Source organism: Ptychodera flava, chromosome 1 (genome assembly GCF_041260155.1).
Source record: "Ptychodera flava strain L36383 chromosome 1, AS_Pfla_20210202, whole genome shotgun sequence".
In the NCBI taxonomy this organism is placed as follows: Eukaryota; Metazoa; Hemichordata; class Enteropneusta; family Ptychoderidae; genus Ptychodera; species Ptychodera flava.
The window spans coordinates 4,105,433-4,129,186 of record NC_091928.1 but is presented as its reverse complement, the minus strand read 5'-3'; the positions used below and the strand labels follow the sequence as shown (position 1 = coordinate 4,129,186).

At 36.1% G+C, this 23,754-nt stretch overlaps 1 protein-coding gene across 1 annotated transcript; it reads right to left on the bottom strand.

Moving 5' to 3' along the window:
• Window positions 1-1,583: 1,583 nt before the first annotated feature.
• Window positions 1,584-6,103, bottom strand: LOC139150704 (uncharacterized). The gene is made up of 4 exons (XM_070723148.1): window positions 5,880-6,103; window positions 5,440-5,531; window positions 4,621-4,868; window positions 1,584-3,257 (listed from the first exon to the last, which is right to left on the bottom strand). The coding sequence occupies exons 1-4, from the start codon at window positions 6,101-6,103 to the stop codon at window positions 2,922-2,924; spliced, it is 900 nt and encodes a 299-aa protein (XP_070579249.1). The 3' UTR covers window positions 1,584-2,921.
• Between the last annotated feature and the right edge of the window lie 17,651 nt (window positions 6,104-23,754).

Here is a 23,754-nt window from a genome sequence, read left to right as displayed (position 1 = left end):
AAGTACACTAAAGTATATGGCAATGGAAAAGATAAATTTTTATTTTTGTGTTGTCCTCGGTAATTACTACTCATTGTGATTTATATTACTTTTTCTCTGTATTTTTTAATACATTTCATGTGTAATGCATTAACTATATTTTTCCTCACATGTTTTTGCCAAAATAAATAAATCATTATTTTACAATTTTGTATAATGTATCAAACTCATTTTCCTTTCCAAACCCTTAATAATATATTGAAATTACCAGTATTGAACTGAACATACACATAAAGTTTTTATGTTTCATTAACACGGGACATGGTTATTTTTTATAAAATATACAGGTTATCAATGCGGTGATTCTCAATGTTACCTGTTTGTTTTTTTTTCAGTCTTGACACATGTGTTTTTTTAACACCAAAGTAGGTTATTTACCACTTTGGATAGAGATATAGTGATGTGCCAAAGTATTCCAAAGCCAAACTGTGTTTACTTACCTAAGAGTTGAGAGGTGAAATAGAAGATAACACAGCAGGGCAGCTTTAGCTTGATGCCCTGCTGCGTTATTTTCTATTTCACCTATCAACTTGCAGTAAGGAAACAGTTTGGCCTAGGAAGTTACTTTGCTACATTTGCCAAATAGGTAGGTAACCTTCTTTGGTGTTACAAAAAGCCCCAATTCCCTTGGGATGCGCCAAGTACAGTGAAATCAAATAATTGAATAATCCATTTGGTGGAATGCCTCAGGTTTCTTAACATCATGCATCTGTGTATTTACTGATAACTTGTTTCTTTGCATGACAGAATAAGATCATTGAATGGCCAGACAATGACAGGATGATTGATATTGCCACATCTATCCGGCGACAGAAGAGAGTGCCAGGAGTAGTTGGAGTGATTGATGGCACTCATATCAGGATCACAAATCTACCAGGTCAAGATGGTGATTACATCAACAGGAAAGGCTACCCATCAGTACAACTTCAGCTAATAGTTGATGATCATATGATCATCAATGATGCTTTTGTTGGCTGGCCAGGTTCAACGCATGATGCTCGTGTGCTTCGTAATTCTGAATTTTACACTTCAGCAGCCCAACGTATACCAGAAGGAATGTACATAATAGGGGACAGTGCTTATCCATTACAACCATGGCTGATGACACCATTTAGAGATATGGGTAACTTGCCACAGGCACAGAGACACTACAACAGAGTATAATTCTACGCGTCAAGTTGTTGAAAGGGCTATCGGTCATATAAAGGGACGTTTTCGTAGGCTGCAAGAAATAAGCAGCCCCCATATTTCTACTGTGTGTAAAATGGTCATGTGTGCATGTATTTTACATAATTTTTGTGTAATGACCGATGATGATATTGAAACATACATCAATTTAGAAGCTGTTGAAGATGTCAATGGGTATGAAAATATTTACCACAATAATGAAAATGGTGTAATTCTTCGTGATAGAATTGTTCAAGTGATCCAGTAAAAAATATAATGGACAAATTTATCTTAGCTCGCTCAGGTCAAGCAGGCACAAACATTCTTTTATTGCAAACACAATACAGCTTTTAAACGAAATGAAATGAATGATATCTAAGCTTTTAAGGCAAATGTTTATTATTTATTCTGTTGTAGTTTTAATTTGTACATGTCTTTAATTGAGTCACAATTGTAATTGCTCTGTATTTGGGATGAATAAAGAAGTATTGAATTGAACTGAATTGAAAAATGTTATGCCCATATACATGGTATGAATTGAATTGTAACAACCAGTGAGTTTAACAACAATATCAAAAAATTCCCCCAATACCACGAACAAGCAACTTCGTCACTCTTCAAAGTCTAATCTAAACCTATGGGGCAGATCTATACGCATTATAAAAATTGTTTTTGTTTGAAGAAAAACTTTTATTGATCGATAAAATCAATAATTAATTTCGTGTGAGTAGCTGTTATATATGAATTCATAAAGATATTAACATAGCCAGTCCGTAACAAAGTTCATGCGCCTCTGATGTCATTAAAACTGTTCAATTACTATAGAAATAACGGGCGACGCGCTGACCATTAACGTTTATTTGTGGGCAAGGGCGAGAGGAAAGCCAAAAATTAACGCCGAGCCCGTTAATTTGGCTTTCCTCGAGCCCGCGCCCACAAATAAACGTTAATGGTCAGAGCGGAGTCTGTTATTTCCATTATATTAACAGCAAACCCAAGAAAACCGTCAAAATTTCCAAAAATTTCAGGAGCGAACGACAACTGGGCCCCAGAAACTGAGCAATACGCGATGCACTGTCACGCGCGCTGTAAAAAATTGGCAAATCCGCAGATGTTTTCAGAAAAAAGTATCTCAACTTGACCTACAAGTGCTCCATTTTATTTTATGATTGATTATGATTTACGTTTGAGCTGTAAAGTTACGATACTTTGAGTTGTTAATCTTATTATTCATATTCACGGGCATGTAAACAAACCATTACTGTGTATTTGTGGTCAGTCACGTGGTTCAGCTCGACCAATCAAAATGCGACGGGCAGGGCATGGTAATATAATAAATAATAAACTCTGTATTTGTCAAAAATTCTTGAAATGAACAATTTTTCAGTTTCATAAAATTCTTGGAGCGAAAAACTGTCAAAGTTTAAAAAATACCAAATCATTTTTTTAACATTTTTCAAACTGTTTTTTGTTAACAATAAATATAAAACAAACAAGCCACTAACGATGACACACTCTGCTCTGTGGTTGAATTTTTGCTTTTTAAATTTTTGTGATTTTTATTTATCAAGAATATTAAGTAATCTATCAAATCTGGCCATTTTTTCAGTGTGAATTTTTCTCTGAAACTCCTCTTGTCTTGCGACAATTTTTTTATTTTCCTCCTGAAATGACGATAGCCATGTCATCAACTGTCCAACATTAGAGCGCTTATTTCATTTTTTTGATTTCGTCAGAGATTTCTCTCTATCATGATCACTATCACCGTCATCATCTTGATTCATTTTCAACTGATGACTACCATCATTCGCTGCCACTGAGGATTCAATGGTAAATTCTGGTCGGGTGCTTGACTTGTTTCCGTATAATTGGTTCAACTCTTCATAAAACAAACACGTTTTTTTTTCATTGCCCGTGCGGGAATTGTGATCCACTGTGTTTTTATATTCTCTTTTGATACTCTTCCATTTATTTAAACATTGGTCGGCAGTGAAACTGTACCCAGCATCTTGCATCTCATTCTTTATTCTGGTCCAGAGTTGTTTATGGATCTACAGGTTTAAAAAGAAAATATACGATGTCATCATATTTTTTAACTATAAATAATAATATCAAAACATATCGGATCAGCCAAGTGGGTTGTGTCCATCAATAAAAAATCTATGACAAACTGGCGAGAAATTTTGACTTACTGATAGGGCTTCTGGCACCCATTTGAAAACCTTTGTTTTATAGACATGTGGAAGAGCATAGGTTTCCCCAGATGTAGAGAATGGGGAAGCCCTATAAGTGCAGTGCTAAGCTCTTACATCACTTCTACCTATAACCAATGGTTTAAAACAGGCGCCGTCGTGTTATCAGTAAATGAAAGTGAATAACAAAGAAAGATTTCACACCACCTGTTTTTCATGATTTTTTTATTGATAAACATATAATCGCTGTGTAACCTTCCCCTTTAAGGTAAGTGAGAATAGAATTGTAAAAATTTGAGTGTCCAAATATCTTTCCTGAGGTACGTTCTTCCTGATTTATTAAAGTATGGCGCTCGAAGGGCATGGAGAAAAATATGAAACATCCTGATATTCTGATACGTCTTTTCAGGAAGGGCGTGCTGAAAAATGTCTGATATATTAAAGTAATGCGCTCGAAGAACACGCTGAAAAATATTGAACATACAGATATCTCTGCTATATGTATGCCTGATATGTTAAAGTTGGGCGTGCTGAAAAATATGACTGATTATTAAAGTTACGCGCCCAAAGGGCGCGCCGAAAATACAACTGAATGATGAAATCTGTGGCTGACACGATGCATTCTAGGCAATGATGAGCCTGTGTCGAAATTCGAAAACACACTGAACCCCCCCCCCCCCAATTGGACATTTCAAAAACATGGTGACCCCATATCACCAAAGTCAAAAACAGGGTGAAACCCCCCCCCCCCCCCCATGAATCCACCGCCCCCCAAGGCTGAAGAAACTAACCAGTCCCTAACAGACACTGCACAGAAACCAAGATCTCCATCATTAGGAATCTGAATGCTTCTACCTTCCAGAAAGCAATAACCTTGAACTTTAATTTGATCAACCATTTAGTGAAATAATTTTTTTCCTCTTTCACAATAGCAAAAAATATACAACATCTAGTTTACTTTGACAGCATCAATCAGACAGAATTTCAAACATCAAAAATATTTCTAAAATATGCATATGCTAATTTTAAATGAATAGATGGCAGGATAGATGGATAAATGGATAAACACACTAAATAAATATGTGTACACTATACACAAACAGTGATACATACAAATAACTAGATATATTAGTATATATGGACAGACAAAAACATATTTCAGTATATATGAATAACTATTTGCATATGTATACATGACATTTAATTTTGTGAGCTTGTGTACCTTGTGTTTATGAAAGTCTTCGTCCATATTCAGCCGTAACTGAACTAAAGCTGTAGCTGCTCCCTTTGGCCACTTTGTAGGGGTATCAATGACTTGTTGGTCAGCTCCAGCTTTATCACTGACATGACTTATTGGTACATCACATTGACTTGTTGTTGAAGGTTGTTGCTTGGGTGCTCCATTGCCGGTGAGTTTGTTGATTTCATTTGCTGTAGCTTGTTTCATGATGCCAAGCAAGAAGTTTGAATCTATGGAAAATAATTACATTCACTTTGACTTACGGAATTGCCCAAGTATAAATACTGTTATTCTTATAGAAGTATAGAAGAAGTAAAGGTAAGTTGTATACTGGACCCAGAGTCATATTGCCTGGGATCATGTTTTGCCATGATTCGTTTCATTTCCTAAGGTCATTCACATCTCTATTCCTACAGTGACAACAATAAAACAACAATTTTTTTCAATTTTTAATTTAATTTTGATATCACAAAACCAACATTTTTAGGACAAATAAATTTTGCCGTGATGATCAGTTCCACAGACTTATGCCAATATAGGAGAAAACTCTTCTCACTAATTTTTTTACAAAAAAAAATGAAACAAAATCTTAATGATGAAAAAAAAATGGTTTGCTAAAATATTAAATCATAGCCTATAACTCAATTAAAATTAATGATTTACATACCCTGACGAAGGTGTATCACAACACAAGACACCGCGCGAATCATTTTCCCTAAATATAACTTACAAGGAAACAGGTGAAGCCACAGAAATAAAGAAGCAACTGAAAAATCATGAAAGTGTGTTGACTTTACTCACCACTTTGAATTTTATCAGCGTTCCTCCGACCAGTTCGTATTGTATACGTTTTATCATTGTACACAACATCCAAATTGACAATTTCATCATCACTGGGGATTTGAAAATACAAAAAAAAATATAATATATTCACGCAATCGGCTTCAAGAATGAAGACAGACGGCGGTAGGTGAGCATTGTTGACAGCAGATAAAACGATGCCTTGTAAAAGCAAATATTTTGTCAACGGGAAATCAACGTGCAAGCTACAACTACTGAACTAGCCGTACGGTAATATTCCACGGATGGGACCTAGCTAGGCAATACATGAAGTCATTTTTGAACTGGTTCTTGACAAGAATTGGAAAAATAAAATTTCAAACACGTCTGATTGATTCGTGTTCATTAGCACATGCACTAACACGTATTTCGATTTGTTTTAACTTTTTATGAAAAATTACCTTTTAGAACTTTCCGTCTTTGCCGCCATCTTGTTCTCGTCTGCTCCTAGGTTTTCACAGGAGTACGTTCTCGACCCGAGAACAATCCTCGGGTTTTCCCCGAACGCTAACCGAAGTAGTTCGGGTTGTTCTCGGGTCAAGAACAGCGCACCCAAACGCACCCAGGTATGCGTGGAGCAGACGACACACAGACACAGAACACAGTACACACACATATCAGTCATGACGTTTTCATTTGCTTTGTCTACTTTCCTCCCGAAAATTCAAGTTACATGTTACGAATGACAAAAATTGTTACTGATTTTGATCCTTATGAAATGATTGAAAAGGAGTTGCAAACCTATCTTTCTTCTGGTAAAGTCATCATGTTGGGTGACTTCAATGCACGCACAGGTACGTTAGAGGATTTTATTTCTGATCAGCTACCCCAAAATCTGGAAAATGATTGTGATGAATCTGTCTTTGCTAGAAAGAACAGAGATAATTTTGTTAATTCTTATGGCAGGAAGTTAATATCTCTCTGTACAACAAGTAGATTATTAGTTTTAAATGGCCGTGTCAGTGGTGATCTGTTGGGCATGAACATTGCTATCATAATAATGGTTGTAGCACAGTAGATTATGGTATTGTTAGTCATGATGTTTTACAGCTGTGTGAATATTTTCACGTAGATTATCCAAGTCATTTATCTGATCACTGTATGATTTCACTTGGTTTTAAGTTACCACATGTTCAATCCAATACACAGTTTGACAACCTTCTCAGTGCTTTACCCAACTCTTATATTTGGTCAAATTCGGAACCATTTATTAAGGGATTAAATAATCCAATGGTTAAAACCACATTAATTTGTTATTAAGTAAGAAATATGATGTTGACATGTGTGGCATTAATTTGTTAGTTGGTGATTTTGTTAAGATCATCCACATGGCATGTAAAAATCTTAAAATGAGAACAAAACAAAAGAAGAGAAAAATCAACAAACCATGGTATGATTACTCATGTTATGAATTGAAAAGGGAGACTTGTAAGATGGGTAAACTTTTACACAAAACCCCTATGACCCAGTCATTAGAGGCATATTTTTCCGTTATAAAAAAATGTACACTAAGACTGTAAGACACCGTAAGCGTTCATTTAGAGAAATATGTTAACAATTATTGCAGATGCTGAAAAGAAAAATCCAAAAAAATTTTGGAAGTTAGTTAATACCCTGAAAAACAAAAATAACTCTGCTAGTGACAGAATTTCTCCTGATGCTTGGTACAACCACTTTAAATCACTTGCACAGAAAGGTTTACATTCTCACATTTTGATACCAATTTTCAGGCAAAGGTAAAGAAACAGCTTGCTAATGGTTTTAAGTTTTCTTACAATGCAATTCTTGACTCTGATGTTGCTGCCAGTGAAGTGTCAGCTGCAATCAGATCTCTAAAATCAGGGAAAGCCTGTGGTGATGATGCAATTTTAAATGAAATGATTAAAAGTGGTTCTTCCATTTTGATGCCAGCTTTACTTAAGATTTTCAATACTGTGTTGAGTTCTGAACTTTTTCCTACTATTTGGGCCAAAGGACATATAGTGCCTATCCACAAGTCCGGGTCAGATATGACCCTACAAATTACAGAGGTATTACTGTTAGTAGTTGTATTGGTAAACTTTTTACTGTGATTCTCAATAACAGAGCAAACAAGTTTATTAACGGGAATAATTTACTTAATTGTGAACAAATAGGTTTTCAAAAAGGTCATCGCACTTCAGATCACATTTTTGTATTGAAATCTCTTATCAATTACTACAAGCACAAGAGTAGATCTAGACATTTATTTACATGCTTTGTTGACCTCCAGAAAGCTTTTGACAGTGTCTGGCATATGGGATTGTTTTATAAGTTATCTAAACAAGGTTTTAGCAGTAAGTTTTTAAATATTATCAAGTCTCTGTATGACAACATTACATCTTGTATCAAGTTACCATCTGGTTTTACTAATTATTTTCATTCACACATTGGTACCAGACAAGGCTGCAATCTCAGTCCTACATTGTTTAATCTCTTTTGAATGATTTGCCATCTATACTTAACAAAGAATGTATTGATGCTCCATTACTAGTCAATAGAAAACTACCAATACTTATGTTTGCTGATGATATTGTACTTTTATCAACCACAGTGCATGGTTTACAGCATTCACTTCAACTGCTTGAATCTTATTGTAGTAAATGGCAACTTTCAATAAGCCTCAAGAAAACAAAAGTTATGGTTTTCAATGCTAATTTTAATCCCCACAAATTTAGTATCTTTATCAAAAGAAAAAATTGGAGATTGTTCCCTCCTATACCTACTTGGGTATTACTTTTACTTCATCTGCGAACTTTAAAAAAGCCAGGTCAGTTTTAAAAACAAAGCATCGAGGGCGTTGTTCGCTTACATGAAAGCTTTCAACTCTCTCAATGGAACACCAGTTGGGGTTCAATTACATTTATTTGATTCATTAGTAAAACCTGTGTTGCTTTATGGATCTGAGGTGTGGGGTGCTTACTTATTCAGAAAGTCAGTGTGGAAAGATTTACAGATTATTTTGCAAAACCTGTCAGTGAATTTGAGTCAATTCATATGAAAGCATGTAAACACATTCTTGGTGTTAGTAAAACTGCCAGCATCCATGCTTGTCTTGGTGAATTGGGCGTTACCCGTTACTGATATCAGTTATTTTGAATGTTATTAAATTTTGGGTTCGCCTTAAGAATTTGTCCAAGGGCAGTTTGCTGTATACTGCATTTGAACTCGAAAAAAGCTTACACAAGAAAGGTTTCTCGTGTTTCTTACATTTTGTTGAGTCTGTTCTTCTACTGTGCAATTCTAGCATTTTGAATTGTGAGAAATGTAAACCTTCAACAGTTATCGAACTTGTGAAAAAGTCTTTAAAGTCTAAATTTAAGGAAGCCTGGAAAAATGCCTTGTCAAAAATAACAAATTAAATGTATACTGTAGTATTAAAAACATGTTTAAATGTGAAAATTATCTATCACTTGTTAAGTCTCCATTTCACAGAATTGCTTTGACAAAGGCAAGAATTTCTGATCATACTTTTGCAATAGAAATTGGTCGTTTTAAAAACATTCCAAGACATCTTAGACTTTGTACCCTTTGTCATTCTGGTGTTGGTGATGAAATCCATTGTATTTTATTATGTCCAAGTAAACCAGCACACACTGTACGAACAATTTACTTAGAAATGATTTTTAACATTCAGAACCAGCTAAAATGCTTTGACAATGATTCTCTTTTTAAGTACTTTTTGTCATGTACTGACAGTTGCATTGTTCATGTTGTTGCAAAATACATGAATGAATTGTTACAGATTTTCAGTCAGAAAGTTTAATTACTTTTGAGCTAATGTGAATGAAGTGAATCTGAAAACTTTTCAGTGTTATACATTTTCTTCCCCTTCTCTTTCTTTCTGAGCCAATGTCATTATTGTGAACACGGCTAATAAATAAATAAATAAATAATAAGGTCATATAGTAATCGGAAAAGCACGAAGCTTTATACTGACTACTGTTGCAGGATGTTCGAAAGATGCTGGACTGTAATGTTACTTCGCAAAATATTAGAAGTATTCCAGGACTTACGAAGTACTTACTCCAGAGAGATCATATTGGGAGTGTCGGAGAAACAGGTGAACGAATCACCAGTGAGGCTTTAAAGCAATTAGAAGAAGTTCCTCAAGTACTACCTAGTACGTCTACTACGTCTACTAAACCACCTGCTCCTAAACGACAACGTTTAACGTCAACAGAATCACAGTCAAGTACCGATGCAGAGATTCCGGCCGTGATTGGGAAACCGCCGTACTTCAATCCTGCATTTAAAGGTAAACTTGATATTTCACATTATATCTCGTACGCCATCGCATTGATGACCTATTATCAATGCACTACGACCAACTCTGTCGGAAAACGCATCGCGCAGTATGCCAGAGACCACGAAGATCATCCCGGAAGCATCGATCCAGACAATCCACATAGTTACATAGTCAAAGAATCCTGGTATAAGTATAAAGCGTACGGGAAGTACAAGATTGCCGAAGAACTCGCGACTAACGAATACGATGAAACTCGAGTACATCTGGACTTGAAAGAACATTTCGCTGAATTTAAACGTAGTCATGACAGAGATCAACCAGTCATGTATGACGGCAGAGAATATGTGCATCCCTTCGGATACTTATGTTCATATGAAAGAATGGTTTGATATGCAAGATTCACGAGCTGAATATTTATTGCATTGTCTTTTCATCGTTTTATCGAAATGTAAGACTAAGATTAACGGTCTTTTATTGCAAGGTCAGAGTAATGCAGGTAAAACCATGTTAGTAAACATGTTGCGTGTTATTTATCCCAATTTCGGTATCAGCACCAATACGTCGCTCATTTCCATTTCCAATCACTTATTGGTTGCGATATAGCTCTTATTGACGAGGCCAAGATTACTACAGAGTTATTGGAAGATTGTCTCACTTTGCTCGAAGGTTCTACATTGAGTGTAACGCGTAAAATGCAGACCAATTACAACTTGTCTCGTTTGCCTGTCATTATGACTTCAAACGAAACGCCTTGGAGGTTTGTCAGTGGCTATGAACAACAGCAAGCTATAAAGAATAGAATGTTTATATACACAATTGCGAAAGATGCCGGTCACGTTTGATATGCAACAGCATAACCCCATTTGGCTGATTGATGCATTTGAAGCGTTCTTGCGTATAAGTGACGGTGACTGGAAAACGGTGAACAAAAAGTCTGAGATGGTGAAAAACGAAACCATCCTTCAAGCAATGCAACTCTATCCTCTCTCTGATACTCAGATTGAAGAAAGAGAAAATATTGTTCAAAGTCCACTCCTCCTAGCGTAGGTAGTAGTACTCATAGTGAAGTATGGGAAGATGCTCAACGCTTTTTCCCTGACACTCCTGAATTATTTGCCTCTGAGAGTACGCTTGTAAGTACTTCGTCTCAAAATAAGAGTAATAGTTGTGAAATTGTTGATGTGATTGTACCTGAGAGTCAAGCTGTTCCTAGTTTGGCGCAACAGGATCGCAATGAATTGAGACAAGAGATGGAAAATCTTCAGCAAGAGTGGCAAGATTTGCAAATCGAGTTAGGTTTTGGTAGTAGTGCTGCAGAGAATGCATTTATTGAAGGGTTTTCAGCTAAATCTGTTGTTCCTGTTCAAGAGCCGATTAGTTTGCCTTTGCATGATTCCGAAGGTAGTGTTAAGCTTTCTGGTAGTTCCTAAGAGTTCCGATAGTTTAAGCGATGACTTAGTTGAGTATGTGAATAGTTCACAATTTCAAAGAGATGTAGAGCAAGCCTTAGAGAGTGAAACATTTAATGTGTTGGAAGAAGCTGATGAAATATCTGATGCTAAAGCATTGTATAATATTAACTATAATGTGAATTAAATAGATTAGAAGTAAGAAGTAAGAATGTAAAACCACGACTCTGTTCAGACGTTTTTTTTTAAATGTTCAAGTTAAGTTTTATTCAGTAATAAATGTTCCATGAGTAAATTTTACATCTACTTGTCCTTGTGTACTTCCATTTAAGTTTGGGATTCGAGTTGAGTGCTTCGTTCTGCATGATTCCGTCGTACTGTGAGATCGTTTGATTAAACAATACGGGACCACCGATTTTAACAATAGGTTCGTTCCATACTTTCAGTGTTCAATTACCTGCTTGTCTTTGTACACGAATGTCATTCAAGTAGGCTAACAGTCCTCTCATAGTGTTTCGTTGAGAGAATTCCCATACATTCTCGACTATAATGTTAATACGATGAGTAACTGATCTTGAATCATCGTGGATAGGATGTACGGAACGCATATACACCCGAGGATACGCTGGTCTGGTTTCATAGTCTTTGCGTTTGTCTTGGAAGAACGCAGATTTCTTCAGCATGTTGATGTTGTTGGTTTCAAATTCGTAACGTTCAGTACTACGCATATTTGTACATTTCAATGTTGTAGTGTCTACTGCAGTGTTGTCTCCAGTATGGTCGGCATGGTTACGACTGTATTTCCGGTGTTCCATCCGTACATATCATGCTGTGCTGTATTCTTCCAGTGATCATGGAATTCGTGATGGAATGAAAATCCAGCTCCACATTCGACTGGAGTCACTCTTTCATCTACGTCGAATAAACTACGTCTATACGTGAACTTATTACGTTGTTGAAGGTCGTATAATCCTATTGGAAATACATGCTCCACTTGGTCTATACAGTTACCAGTCGGTGTAGCCTTCACTTCGTTATTGGCAAATGTCGATATGTTCCACGAACTCATGAGAGATCTGTAATCGATGGCATCAGCATGCCCATGTTTACGAGGTCGTCCAAGCCGTCCATCTTTGTCAACGAGTACTTCGTAATACGGCTTCATTTCATTCGTTACCATGTCACTCTGTGAAGGCACTACTTTCGTTTCAAACGGTACTACGCTGTCGACCACTTGACTGCTACTGACTCTTCGCCACTTGCAGTATTGTATCTTGTGGGCCCACATGTCGTTGTAATCGATAGCCATTTCTTCAATACCAAACGGCAAAAGCACGAAACCAAAGTCCACGAGGTTCGGCTCCGTTTTATCGTAGCCCGTTTTGAGTGCCGTCCCATCTTTCCAATACAAGGATATTTCCTCACTTCGAACTTTAGCTGAGTCCGGCTTCGATACAACGACGGTGTGGGAATATTTGGGAGAGTAGAACCCTGTAAAGTAAGTAAACTACCGCCACCACCTCCGCCGTCACCTCCTCCAGGTATTGAACGACGTGCTCAACGTGACGGCGGACCGTCTGTATCGTCGTCTTCACGGCTTCGTATCCGACGGCGATCAGAGTTTTCATGCTCTTGAGATTCCTCGCCAGGCATAGAGGTTCCGCTTGTTCCTGATTCACTCATTGACTAACTCTTCTAATTCTTTACCAAATTCTCGACCGTGTTGTATAGCGTCGTATCCTGATACAAGAGGTTTAGAAATAGCGCTCACGCTATCCTTTATACCTCCTACAGTCAATGTAGGAATATTTTCTACGACGTGGTCACCACCTTCGACTACGGCAGATTCTATACCAAAGGCTTCAGCAAATGCTGGAATACCTTCTGTCACGGCTTCTGCTGCAATTGCACCTAGAAACACGTTATCTGCTCCTATACTCACAGCTGCTGGAACTCCAACGGCTGCTGCTGTTTCAACTATAGCTGTACCTGCTGCTGAGATACTTGTCAATGACACGACCACGTCTAGTATAGCACTAATACCAGCTACAAGAGCGGCTAAAGCCATGTGTTCTCTCTGATATCTTTCACCAGAGTGAGCCGTTCTTGAAACCCCTCTGTCTTTATACATGTCGTTTTAATGTTAGAGGTTCGTAGCTTCCCTTCATCAATGGGTAGGAGTAGGTAGTACTTACTACTGTGCATGCGCTGAATGTACGTCCTACGCCCATGATTCCGGGGTAGTGGAGGTGTTTTAGAGGACTTGAAAAATGGTCGCACTATAGTGCAAGAAAGGGTGTGGGTAGGGTACAACGCGGCGGTCCCAAAATACTAAATTGCAGATTTCACCATAATTTCAATATATCACATTTACATTTAGTTCATCTGTAGGAACCTGCATATCGAATTTCAAAGCTATCAGACCAGTACAATTTACGAAATACATTTTTGACCAAAAATGGAAAAAATTGCCAAAAATATGCAAAATCGTAGATTTCATCACTATGTCCATAAATATCATTACGATCATCTGTAGGAATCTGTATACCAAATTTCAAAGCTATCAGATGAGTAATTTTGGAAATACACATTTTTGACCAAAATGGCAAAAATTGCCCCTAAAATTCAAAATTGCAGATTTCATCATAATTTCAATAAATATCATTTAGTTCATCTATAGGAACCTGTATACCAAATTTCAAAGCTATCAGATGAGTAGTTTTGGAAATACACATTTTTGACCAAAATGGCAAAAATTGCCCCACAAATTCAAAATTGCAGATTTCATCATAATTTCAATAATATCATTTAGTTCATCTATAGGAACCTGTATATTAAATTTCAAAGCTATCAGATGAGTAATTTTGGAAAATATACATTTTTTGACCAAAAGTGGCAAAATTGCCCCAAAAATACAGATTTGCAGATTTCATCACAAATTCAATATATATTACTTAGATCATCTATAGAAACCTGTTACCAAATTTCAAAGTTATCACACCAGTACTTTTTGAGAAATACATTTTTTGACCAAAAATAGCAAAATTGCCTTAAAAATGCAAATTTGCATATTTCTGCACAATTTGAACAAATCTGACATAGATCATCCCTAGGCACCTATGTACCAAATATCAAAGTTATCTGACTGGTAGTTTTGAAGAAGTAGGTTTTTAAAGATTTTTTTTACCAAAAACGACAAAAATTGCCTTAAATATACAAATATGCAACTTTTTAGACAATTTGAACAAATCTAACTGAGGTCACCCTAAATAAACTACATATTGAATTTCAAAGCAATCGGACAAGCGGTTTCAGAGAAGAAGATTTTTTTACCCAAAACAGCAAAAAATGCCCCCAAAATACAAATATGCAAATTTCACCACGATTTGAACAAACTGAAGTGAGATCACCCAAATTGAACTGCATATAAAATTCAAGGCAATCGGACTTGCGGTTTAAGAGGAGAAGGCAATTGTTGACGGACGACGACGACGACGGATGACGACGACGACAGAAAATCAACCTATTTGATAAGCTCCGCGTTGCTGACAGCGGAGCTAAAAAGAAGAAATTGTGTAATGACCTTCAATTGACCTTTGATAAAGTAGATAATGTTTTTAATGCCAATTGTAGTTTTTTTCAACAAAGTCTGATGATAATGATTGCCAGAAATGTTGCATGTTAAAATGTACATTTCCAACTGTAATATTGTTGTAAACTGGGCATAATCTTTCTTTCAATAGCTTTGAATAACCCTCAACTTGAATATCCACGATACATTCTGTTAACTACAGCTCTATTCAAATAAGTACATTGTCCATGAACTGTATTTCATTTAACAATAAAAGTAATGCAAAAATAATTGCAGTTTGTAGGATTTTAGAGACCAAAGGCTTATTGATTCAACAGACTTGAGGATAATATGTTCAAAAACGGCAGATTTCAGACACTTCTCACACACACTGAGAAATATCCTCTGTTACAGAACCTGTAAAACTGACTAGATTTCAGAACATAGACCTATTTTTTGAATTGGTATTATATTCTTGTCTTCTCAGTAGACAAAAACAGTAGCCTAAAGTGTCTCTGTCTAATATTGACGTTTCTGACAGCTTTTGGTAGCACCTCTGTCGTATGACTCAATAGCGACGTGTCAGCACGTGTAAGCTGCCATTTTGTTACTGCACAGCGTCGTGGACTCGAGAAGACCTAAGAAAACTGAAGTCAAGTCTTCGTAAGTTACTTGCAGTGACTATTTTTGATATTCATCGAATTTCCACTCGTCATCTCATCTAATGTCACAAGACATTTACGATTTATCAGAAGCACTAAACACCGAAAAATCATTTTTCCCCGTTCCGTGTACAATCATTTCAAGACGATTCATCTACTGTCACCTGTGCTCGTTCACTTTCTTATTGGAACCGTCTGAAAGTCATGATACGTATTGTTTGTGACTCGTGTGATATTGACATTACTGAGAAGACAAGAATATTCAACTGTTTGTACTGCGTGGACTTTTATCTAGGTGCTTTTACAAGACCATCGTTTCTTCGAATGACCCGGATTGCGGATATGGCAGTCAACTAGTGACGACCACAAAAGATGGACACTGCGGTCCTGATCATTGTTTCCGCATTATTGAAGTAATCATATTTTGTCCTGTTACGAAGAAACCAATCGAGTACTGAAGATATCTCTTCGAACATTGTACACTTTAGGCTACTGTTTTTGTCTATAATGGCGAAAACAGTTTCTGGACCGATTTTTTGTTTGTTCCTTTCCTTGGTAATTTATTTTAGAATTGTACGTTGCCACTTTTTTAATTTGTCGTCTCAACCTAACATTTACCGAGAGCTACAAAATGACTTCGCTCAGTTTGTGGTGCATTCGCATGATACTTTTCATACGAACTGTCTGGACTTGATAATGTCACCTGCTGTTATCAACAATAGGCAAACTCATCATTACGATGCACAGTGTAAAGTAACAGGTGGTAACACATTTACAATTCTAATACACGTACTGCTACTCGCTGGTGATATTGAAATCAACCCAGGTCCTAATCTAAAATATCCATGCGGCACATGTTGCAAATCTGTAAAATCAAATCAGTATGGGCTGCTATGTTCCACTTGCGAAAAATGGTTTCACATCAAATGTCAGAGTATTTCAATTGACGTCTATACCGCTTTATATGATAAACCAAATGAACCATGGTTTTGTTTATCTTGTTCTCTTCCACATTTCACCGACTCATTTTTTGAAGATGGAAATCACGAGGAAGATCAAACTTTATTCACAATACCAGATCTAGCCCAAATGCCAAATACTAATGATCATCACAAAGACTTAGAAAACGTCAGTTTTGATGATTCCTTTTATGACTGCTTTCATAAGAGAGGTCTTCATATTATTCATCTAAATGCTCGTAGCATCCTACCAAAATTAGATGAAATAAAAATTCTGGCGAATAACACCAAGGCGGCTATAATTGGAATTAGCGAAACATGGCTAGATGATTCGATCTCTGACAGTGAAATTAGTATACCTGGTTATGTATTAGAAAGAAATGATCGTAATCGGGAGGGCGGTGGTGTTTGTCTGTACATAAGATCGAATCTCATATTTAAACGAAGAATTGATATGCAAAATGATAATATCGAGGCACTTTGGATTGACCTTATCCTGCCAAAATCAAGACCAATTTTAATTGGTGTGTGTTATAGACCGCCAAGAATCAACAACTTCTTCAACTTACTTGAAGATCAACTGTATCGAATAGATGGGTATCAGATACAAGAGATGATAATCATTGGCGACTTCAACTGCAATCTTGACAAATCAAATAATAGTGCTCTTTTTAACAGCTTTAAAAACTTTTGTATTGCTTTCGATTTGAAACAATTAATCACAGAATTCACCAGAGTTACTGATGAAAGTGCGACAATCATCGATCTTATCCTGACTTCAGACAAGGATAAAATATGTCAATCTGGTGTTTTGCCAGTTGGAATAAGTGATCATTACGTTACGTTTTGTACTAGAAAGGTCTATAAAGACTATATCGGGACTCATAACACTGTCAAGATGAGATCGATGAAGGGATATTCAGATGAGCTATTCAGATCAAAGCTCAAAGAGATAGACTGGTTTCAGGTGATCAACTGTGATCAAGCTAATGATGCCTGGGATAAATTTAAGACCTTGTTTATTGGAGTGTTAGACAAAATAGCACCCATGAAAGAGGTGCGATTAAAACAGAGATCAGAACAATGGATTAATAGCGAAATCTTACAGGGAATTAGAGATAGAGATAACATTCTACGGAAAATGAAATCAACCGGTGATAAATCATTGTTGCGTCAATTTAGAACAGCTAAGAACAGAGTCAGTAGACTCGTTAGGATCGCCAAATCTGAGTTTTTCAAATCAAAACTAAACGAATGTGGGAATAACAGTAAAGTTATTTGGAAAACCTTGAAGAATTTGGGCATGTCTGAGAGAAAATCAAAAGTAACTTTGACTAACATTAGCTTGGGTCATAGGTGACAGTCTATGTTTTGATAAGCATAAGGTTGCAAAGAAATTCAATGATTACTTTTGTAATATATCTTCAATACTGGTTGATAAATTACCACAGGCGTCTGGTAAATATGGCCCCGATCATGTTAAACGTTATTACAACAAGAAAGGTGTTGAACAAAATTCTTTTCAGCTGTCCATAGTGGATGAAAACGAGGTTTTGAAACATATTTTAGCTTTAGACGTACATAAGGCAACTGGTTTGGACAACATTTCTGCAAGATTCCTCAGGGACGGTGCGGAAGAGATAGTCACACCATTGACGCATATAATCAATCTTTCTATTCGTCAATGTATTATTCCCGCAGATTTCAAATGTGCAAAAGTGATGCCAATCCACAAGAAAGGTGATAAGACTTTTGAGGGCAACTATAGGCCCGTGTCAGTTCTATCAGTTGTCTCAAAGGTTTTAGAGAGAATTGTATTTGACCAACTGGAAGCATATTTAGCGAAGTATAATTTGTTGTATGAATTCCAACAGGTTTCAGACCGGGTTATTCCACAGACACCTGTCTTATTCACATCACAGATCATATCAAAGATCAAATTGACCGGGGTAATCTGACGGGAATGGTTCTCATTGACCTTGAAAAAGCATTTGACACTGTTGACCATGTTATTTTGTTGTGTAAACTAAAAGCTATGGGCATGACAGATGAGCCATTGATTGGTTTAAATCATATTTGACAGATAGACAACAGGTGGTTAGTGTAAATGGGTTTACATCTTCGTTAAATCAGGTCAATTGCGGTGTTCCCCAAGGATCGATATTAGGCCCGCTATTATTTTCGCTATATGTAAATGACATGTGTTCAGCTGTTGATTGTAAACTCTCTCTTTATACCGACGACTCTGCATTACTTGTATCGGATACCAATGTTTGCGCAATACAAAACAGATTAAATTTGGATTTGAACAATTTAAATGAATGGTTGATCGATAACAAGCTATCACTGCATCTTGGTAAGACAGAGTCAATTGTATTTGGGTCTAACCATAAATTACGGAGGTGTTCCGAACTTTTCATAACGTGTAATAACACAAAATTCGTTGCGAGGGATGTCGTCAATTACTTAGGAGCTGATTTAGATCAAACATTATCAGGTGAGAGTATGGCCTGGCAAGTGATTAACACGGCAAATTCCAGATTGAAATTTCTCTACCATAAACGTCATTTTTTGGAAACTAATTTAAGAAAACTCTTGTCAAATGCCATGATAAATTGTCTGTTTGATTATTCCAGTGCCTATTGGTACCTTGGGCTGAAAACATACACAAAACATCGGTTGCAAACAACACAAAATAAAATTATTCAATTTGTCCTGGGGTTGCATCCGCGAAAACATATTGATGCTTCTCACTACAAAAAATTGGGGTGGCTCCCTGTGGACAAAAGAATTGAATATTTAAAGTCAAATCTGATGCATAAAATTATTCATGGGAAAGGCCCTTCTTATCTCTCATCTATTGTGGTGATGAAAAGCAACGTTCACAATTATAACATTCGCCATGGTGACCTCTCTATTTATATTCCATCGGTGCGAAATTCGCTCAAACTGGTTTTCACTATTCTGCCTCGAATTTATGGAATCAATTACCATGTAATATACGGCTGACTTCATCAAACAATGTTTTTAAACGCTTGTTGAAGAGAAATTTTTATAGCGTACTTGACCTTTAGATTGATTTTGTATATCCATTTTTACCTTGTATGTTTACAATTGGATGTTTGTTATTACCGATCTTTTGTCGTTGTTGTTTGTGTGTCTTAAACCGGCAGCAGGATTGTCTTTTTATTCGACTGTTTTCCGCATTTTGTCTTTTCACTTAATTTTGAATTCTTTGTCATCTTTTATATTTATATTTATTGTGTAGTCTTCTTTTCATGGACCACAGTGGAAATAAGTCTTCGGACTTTTCTGTGCTATCCATGCACAAATAACTCCGTTGTCTCCTTTGGTGTTGTAAATTGTTACATTCTGTACTTTTTTCTTATTAATTTGGTTATTTGTGCTAAATAAATAAATAAAAATAAATAAAGACTAAATCACACTGTTTTATATTCTATAATTTCTATAATTTATTATACAAAAACTGCATTTTAAACTGAGTACATTTGAATGTGAACTGTACTGAATTGTATCAAAATATTTATTCATATTGTAAGTTTTTCATTGTACTGCAGTACTATTTAAGTATAAAAGATACATATTTGTAAATTAATGTTAGACTGAAATTAAAATGAATTAATCAAACGTTGACTTAAAGTACAAGTTGCATTTGATTCAGAATACATATATTTTATAAAATGATTTGTATTTAATTATATACATGAAATTTGAACTTTATTGTATTGTAACTTGAATATTTATATATAACTTGTTTTGTATATAATCAAAATGCCTTTAATATTTCATTATAAAAAGGTATATCTAAACACGTTATATTTCTAAATTCACATGAGAGTGAAATCAAAATCTACTCAATAATGCCATATATTGAAATTTCACAGTGTGTAACTTTAGGCTATTTTTTCACAGTTTTTGTCTTGTATTTAACTTGACTAAAGTTTCTTTTTCAACTCCCTACAGCAGGATGAAATTCTAAGCATTTAGTTTCTCAACACAGATAGAATTGTTAGTGTCCAATTTTACTTTTAAGTCCGGACCTGAATTCATTTGTCTAAAATAACAATGGGCATCACATATGCAGACTATTTTTACAAACACTGTACTGTGGGTATTTTAGGATCCTGCATGGAGTAGAACAAGAAAGTGTAGGTGAACACAGCTGAGAACATAATTATTGAAAAAAGCCAAAACTTACAGATAGTCACAAGTGTCCCTGAAATCCTTTCAAGCCTGACAATTTGTGATAATATTTATGTCATATATACCAAAGTTTTAGATATTTAATATGGCATATTCACAAAATGCAGTAAATATATTTGAAAATGAATCATAAATTTCTGTCTTCTACTTGCTTAGTCTCAGACTAGATTACAATTCTGTCTACCATTGTCTATGACTAGTATACAGTGTAATAGACTCAGATAACATTCAACAACAATTAAAGTCCCATTAGCTATACCTTTTCTGTACTTAAATTGCTAGCCAAAATATATCATTCAATTTTCGAAGATACGTTTTGCATTCCCTGTCATTAAGTCATGTTCAACCTCTAAAATGTTACTTTGACAGTCTTTGGCAAGAGACTGGGTCTCACAAATTCAAGCACATGTGCTCTTGCTGGTGGTGGCCATATTTGGCTTGCAAGCCAAAAATTATTTTATAATTAAAAATCTAAGTTTTATATTCTTCACCAGTATTTGAAAAGTTTGTGTGGCTATACTATGGGAAGAACTTTGTCTTGAGTTACTTTCGTTTTGAAATTATAATATTAAAAATAATTCAAAAGATACAGCTAATGTGTCTTTAATAGGCCCATCAATTTATGTCTTTGAGATTAGCGCGTAATGACTTTGTGACAGTGTGTTTTGATAGAGCCTTTCTCTTTGACATTTGTTTCCTAATGAGATTGGCCACTGCATGACCACAGATTTTTATGAACAACTTTACAACATTTTCTAAGATCTCGAGTCCAACACCATCGCATGCCTGCTGGAGAACTTTCTTCATGGGATGCTTGACAAGAGTGTCACACATGATCTCCTCAAGGAGGTCATCATACAACAGTGATGTTGCACAGAGGCCTCTCATTTCAACCATCTGTTGAGTTTTAATGGACCTGACTACAATAAAAAATTCATCTGTTGGATATTTCAGACCTCCCCTGTCATTTTTATGTAACCATGCACCATGGTCCTTAGTACCAGCACCTCTATTTGTTAATTTTGTCAGTGCTTTTGTTACAGTTCCTGATTTACAAAATTTCTTGTTTAGTGCATGTGTAATATACCAAGTTATGTAAAACAGCTTCGTGCATGCCGCGCCAAAGAAATGACATATTTTATTTGTAGCCCCCATTTGTTTTCACCACCGGTTATGAATGAAAAGTTTGTGAAAAGGGCCGCCCATTTACAATAATTTTATGTGAATTTGAGGTCATTCGATCTACATGACAAAAGGCTGGACAGGACATACTTTTGGAACAGCTAACCATTGGCTCTGCAGAGGTCTGAATATCAATGACATGTTGATTTTACGCATGCTCAAGGATTTTCATCTCATATTTGGTCCTTATTTGCACAACAATATCCGAGAAGAGGATAATCGTTTTATGCGCGTCGCGATCGCTTCCAATTCATGTGTGTATATTTGTCCCAGCTCAAACTTATCATTTCTTTTCTCCACCACCTTTGTGTGAGGCCAATTGTTGGCTTTGTAACAGCATTTTCATCTCCTATGGTGCTTCTTTCAAAATTCTTTCTAAAATTTCAGTTGTCTTGACGGTCTTCTTTGTCAAGGATTAAACCATCCTCTGAGTGGAGATAATTTGTTGTGGTACAGTGCCTGGAGATACTCTTCACCACATTGTGTTATTCTGTGATTGTGAATATGGCATACATCCAAACTGGCAGGGCTGACAAGTACTTGTATCCCAAAGCAGAACTTGTGCACATTTGCTATGCCTCAACGTCATGCGGTCATTTTCTTTACCCTACACAATTTACTCATGTACACATTTAGAAGGATCAACTGCTGAGAGAGTTTCTTTTGGTCAACTTTATCAGCGACAACACCTTGACATATTTTACACTTCTCTACCAAATAATATCGATGATGATCATCGTGTTCAGTTGGTGAATATTTGGATTGAGACCAAGTGTGTTCAGTCAATAGATTTCTCTATCACTAGTAATTCCCAATTATCCCCATAACAATCATTCCACAGTGAGGTGTAACATTTCATATTTCTATTATAAAGAGTCAGGTGTTTTCAATTAATTCAGAATTGACATCTATCTACAGAATTTCTTGTATTAGCACTATGCATGGACATATAAAAATAATATTATAGTGTAATATCTATCAGCTACCAAATATATACTACCACTCTAACCATGTTAGGGGACACGTATATATTAAATAGTTATTTGTGACATCCAGTATTGCTTTTGATGCTGGAGATGATACATGTATTTTCTTGTTTTGTCTTGGAATGTTTAAGATATGCATGTTAAGGCTTTACCATGTGATTGTAAACTACACACAAACTTGGTAAAATATATGTTACATAGAAGGCCAAAAACTGTGCCCCAGAAAGTATTCCTTTGTAAATATTTTTGTTTTCCCAGAAACTGTGATCAAATGGTGTCTACAAACATAGTAATGGATTTATGTTGCCAAGTAATCGTTATGAAACAAGGGAAAGTTTTTCTAAATGCCATTTCCAGTTCACAAAATTCTTAGTTTGTAGTTTTCTAGCCTACATAAAACTTACAGTATAGAGTGTATTCTCAATGTTACGACCATTTACACAGGAGAACCCCCACAGCCCTGTGACATTCAAACACATGGTACACAGTTGTAAAAAGTCCTGTAACAGCCCTGTGGAGTGACAGACCCTGTACTAGTTTGTGAAAACTTTGTCTGTTGTTGTGTTTTGACAAACATTGTAGTGACATAGCTGTGATCCACAGGCATGTGCCACTGATGTGCATATCCCTGTGGAATGGCAGTGAATAATGGGCTGTTACAGGGATTTACTTGACATCTCAGTACTAGGATCTCTCATATCATTCACTGTCACAGCGTTATTTGCCACAACCCAGTACCAGCCTAGCACACATCACTGTACCAGCCTATTTTACAAAGTCAAGCAACACATCAACACACATCACTGTACCAGTCTTTTTTTTCACAGTTTATGTGACACCTCAACACACATCACTTCACCAGCTCTGCGTGTCAGGGCTGTGTGTTACCGCGTTATATGGCTTCCCACCGATAACATCGTGATAACACAGGCGGAACCACATTAGGAACCCCCTAGCACAGTAAATTTATGCAATGGTAGGCCCACTGGTTCATATATATTTATTTATTAGCCGTG

What these genes read in the sequence shown, in the direction of transcription:
- LOC139150704 (XM_070723148.1), bottom strand. Translation starts at nt 6,103, where the DNA reads ATGACTGATATGTGTGTGTACTGTGTTCTGTGTCTGTGTGTCGTCTGC. An exon ending in CGCTGATAAAATTCAAAGTG is followed by an intron (nt 4,869 to 5,439) that starts GTGAGTAAAGTC and finishes TATTTTCCATAG; the next exon opens with ATTCAAACTTCTTGCTTGGC. An exon ending in AAGACTTTCATAAACACAAG is followed by an intron (nt 3,258 to 4,620) that starts GTACACAAGCTC and finishes TTAAACCTGTAG; the next exon opens with ATCCATAAACAACTCTGGAC.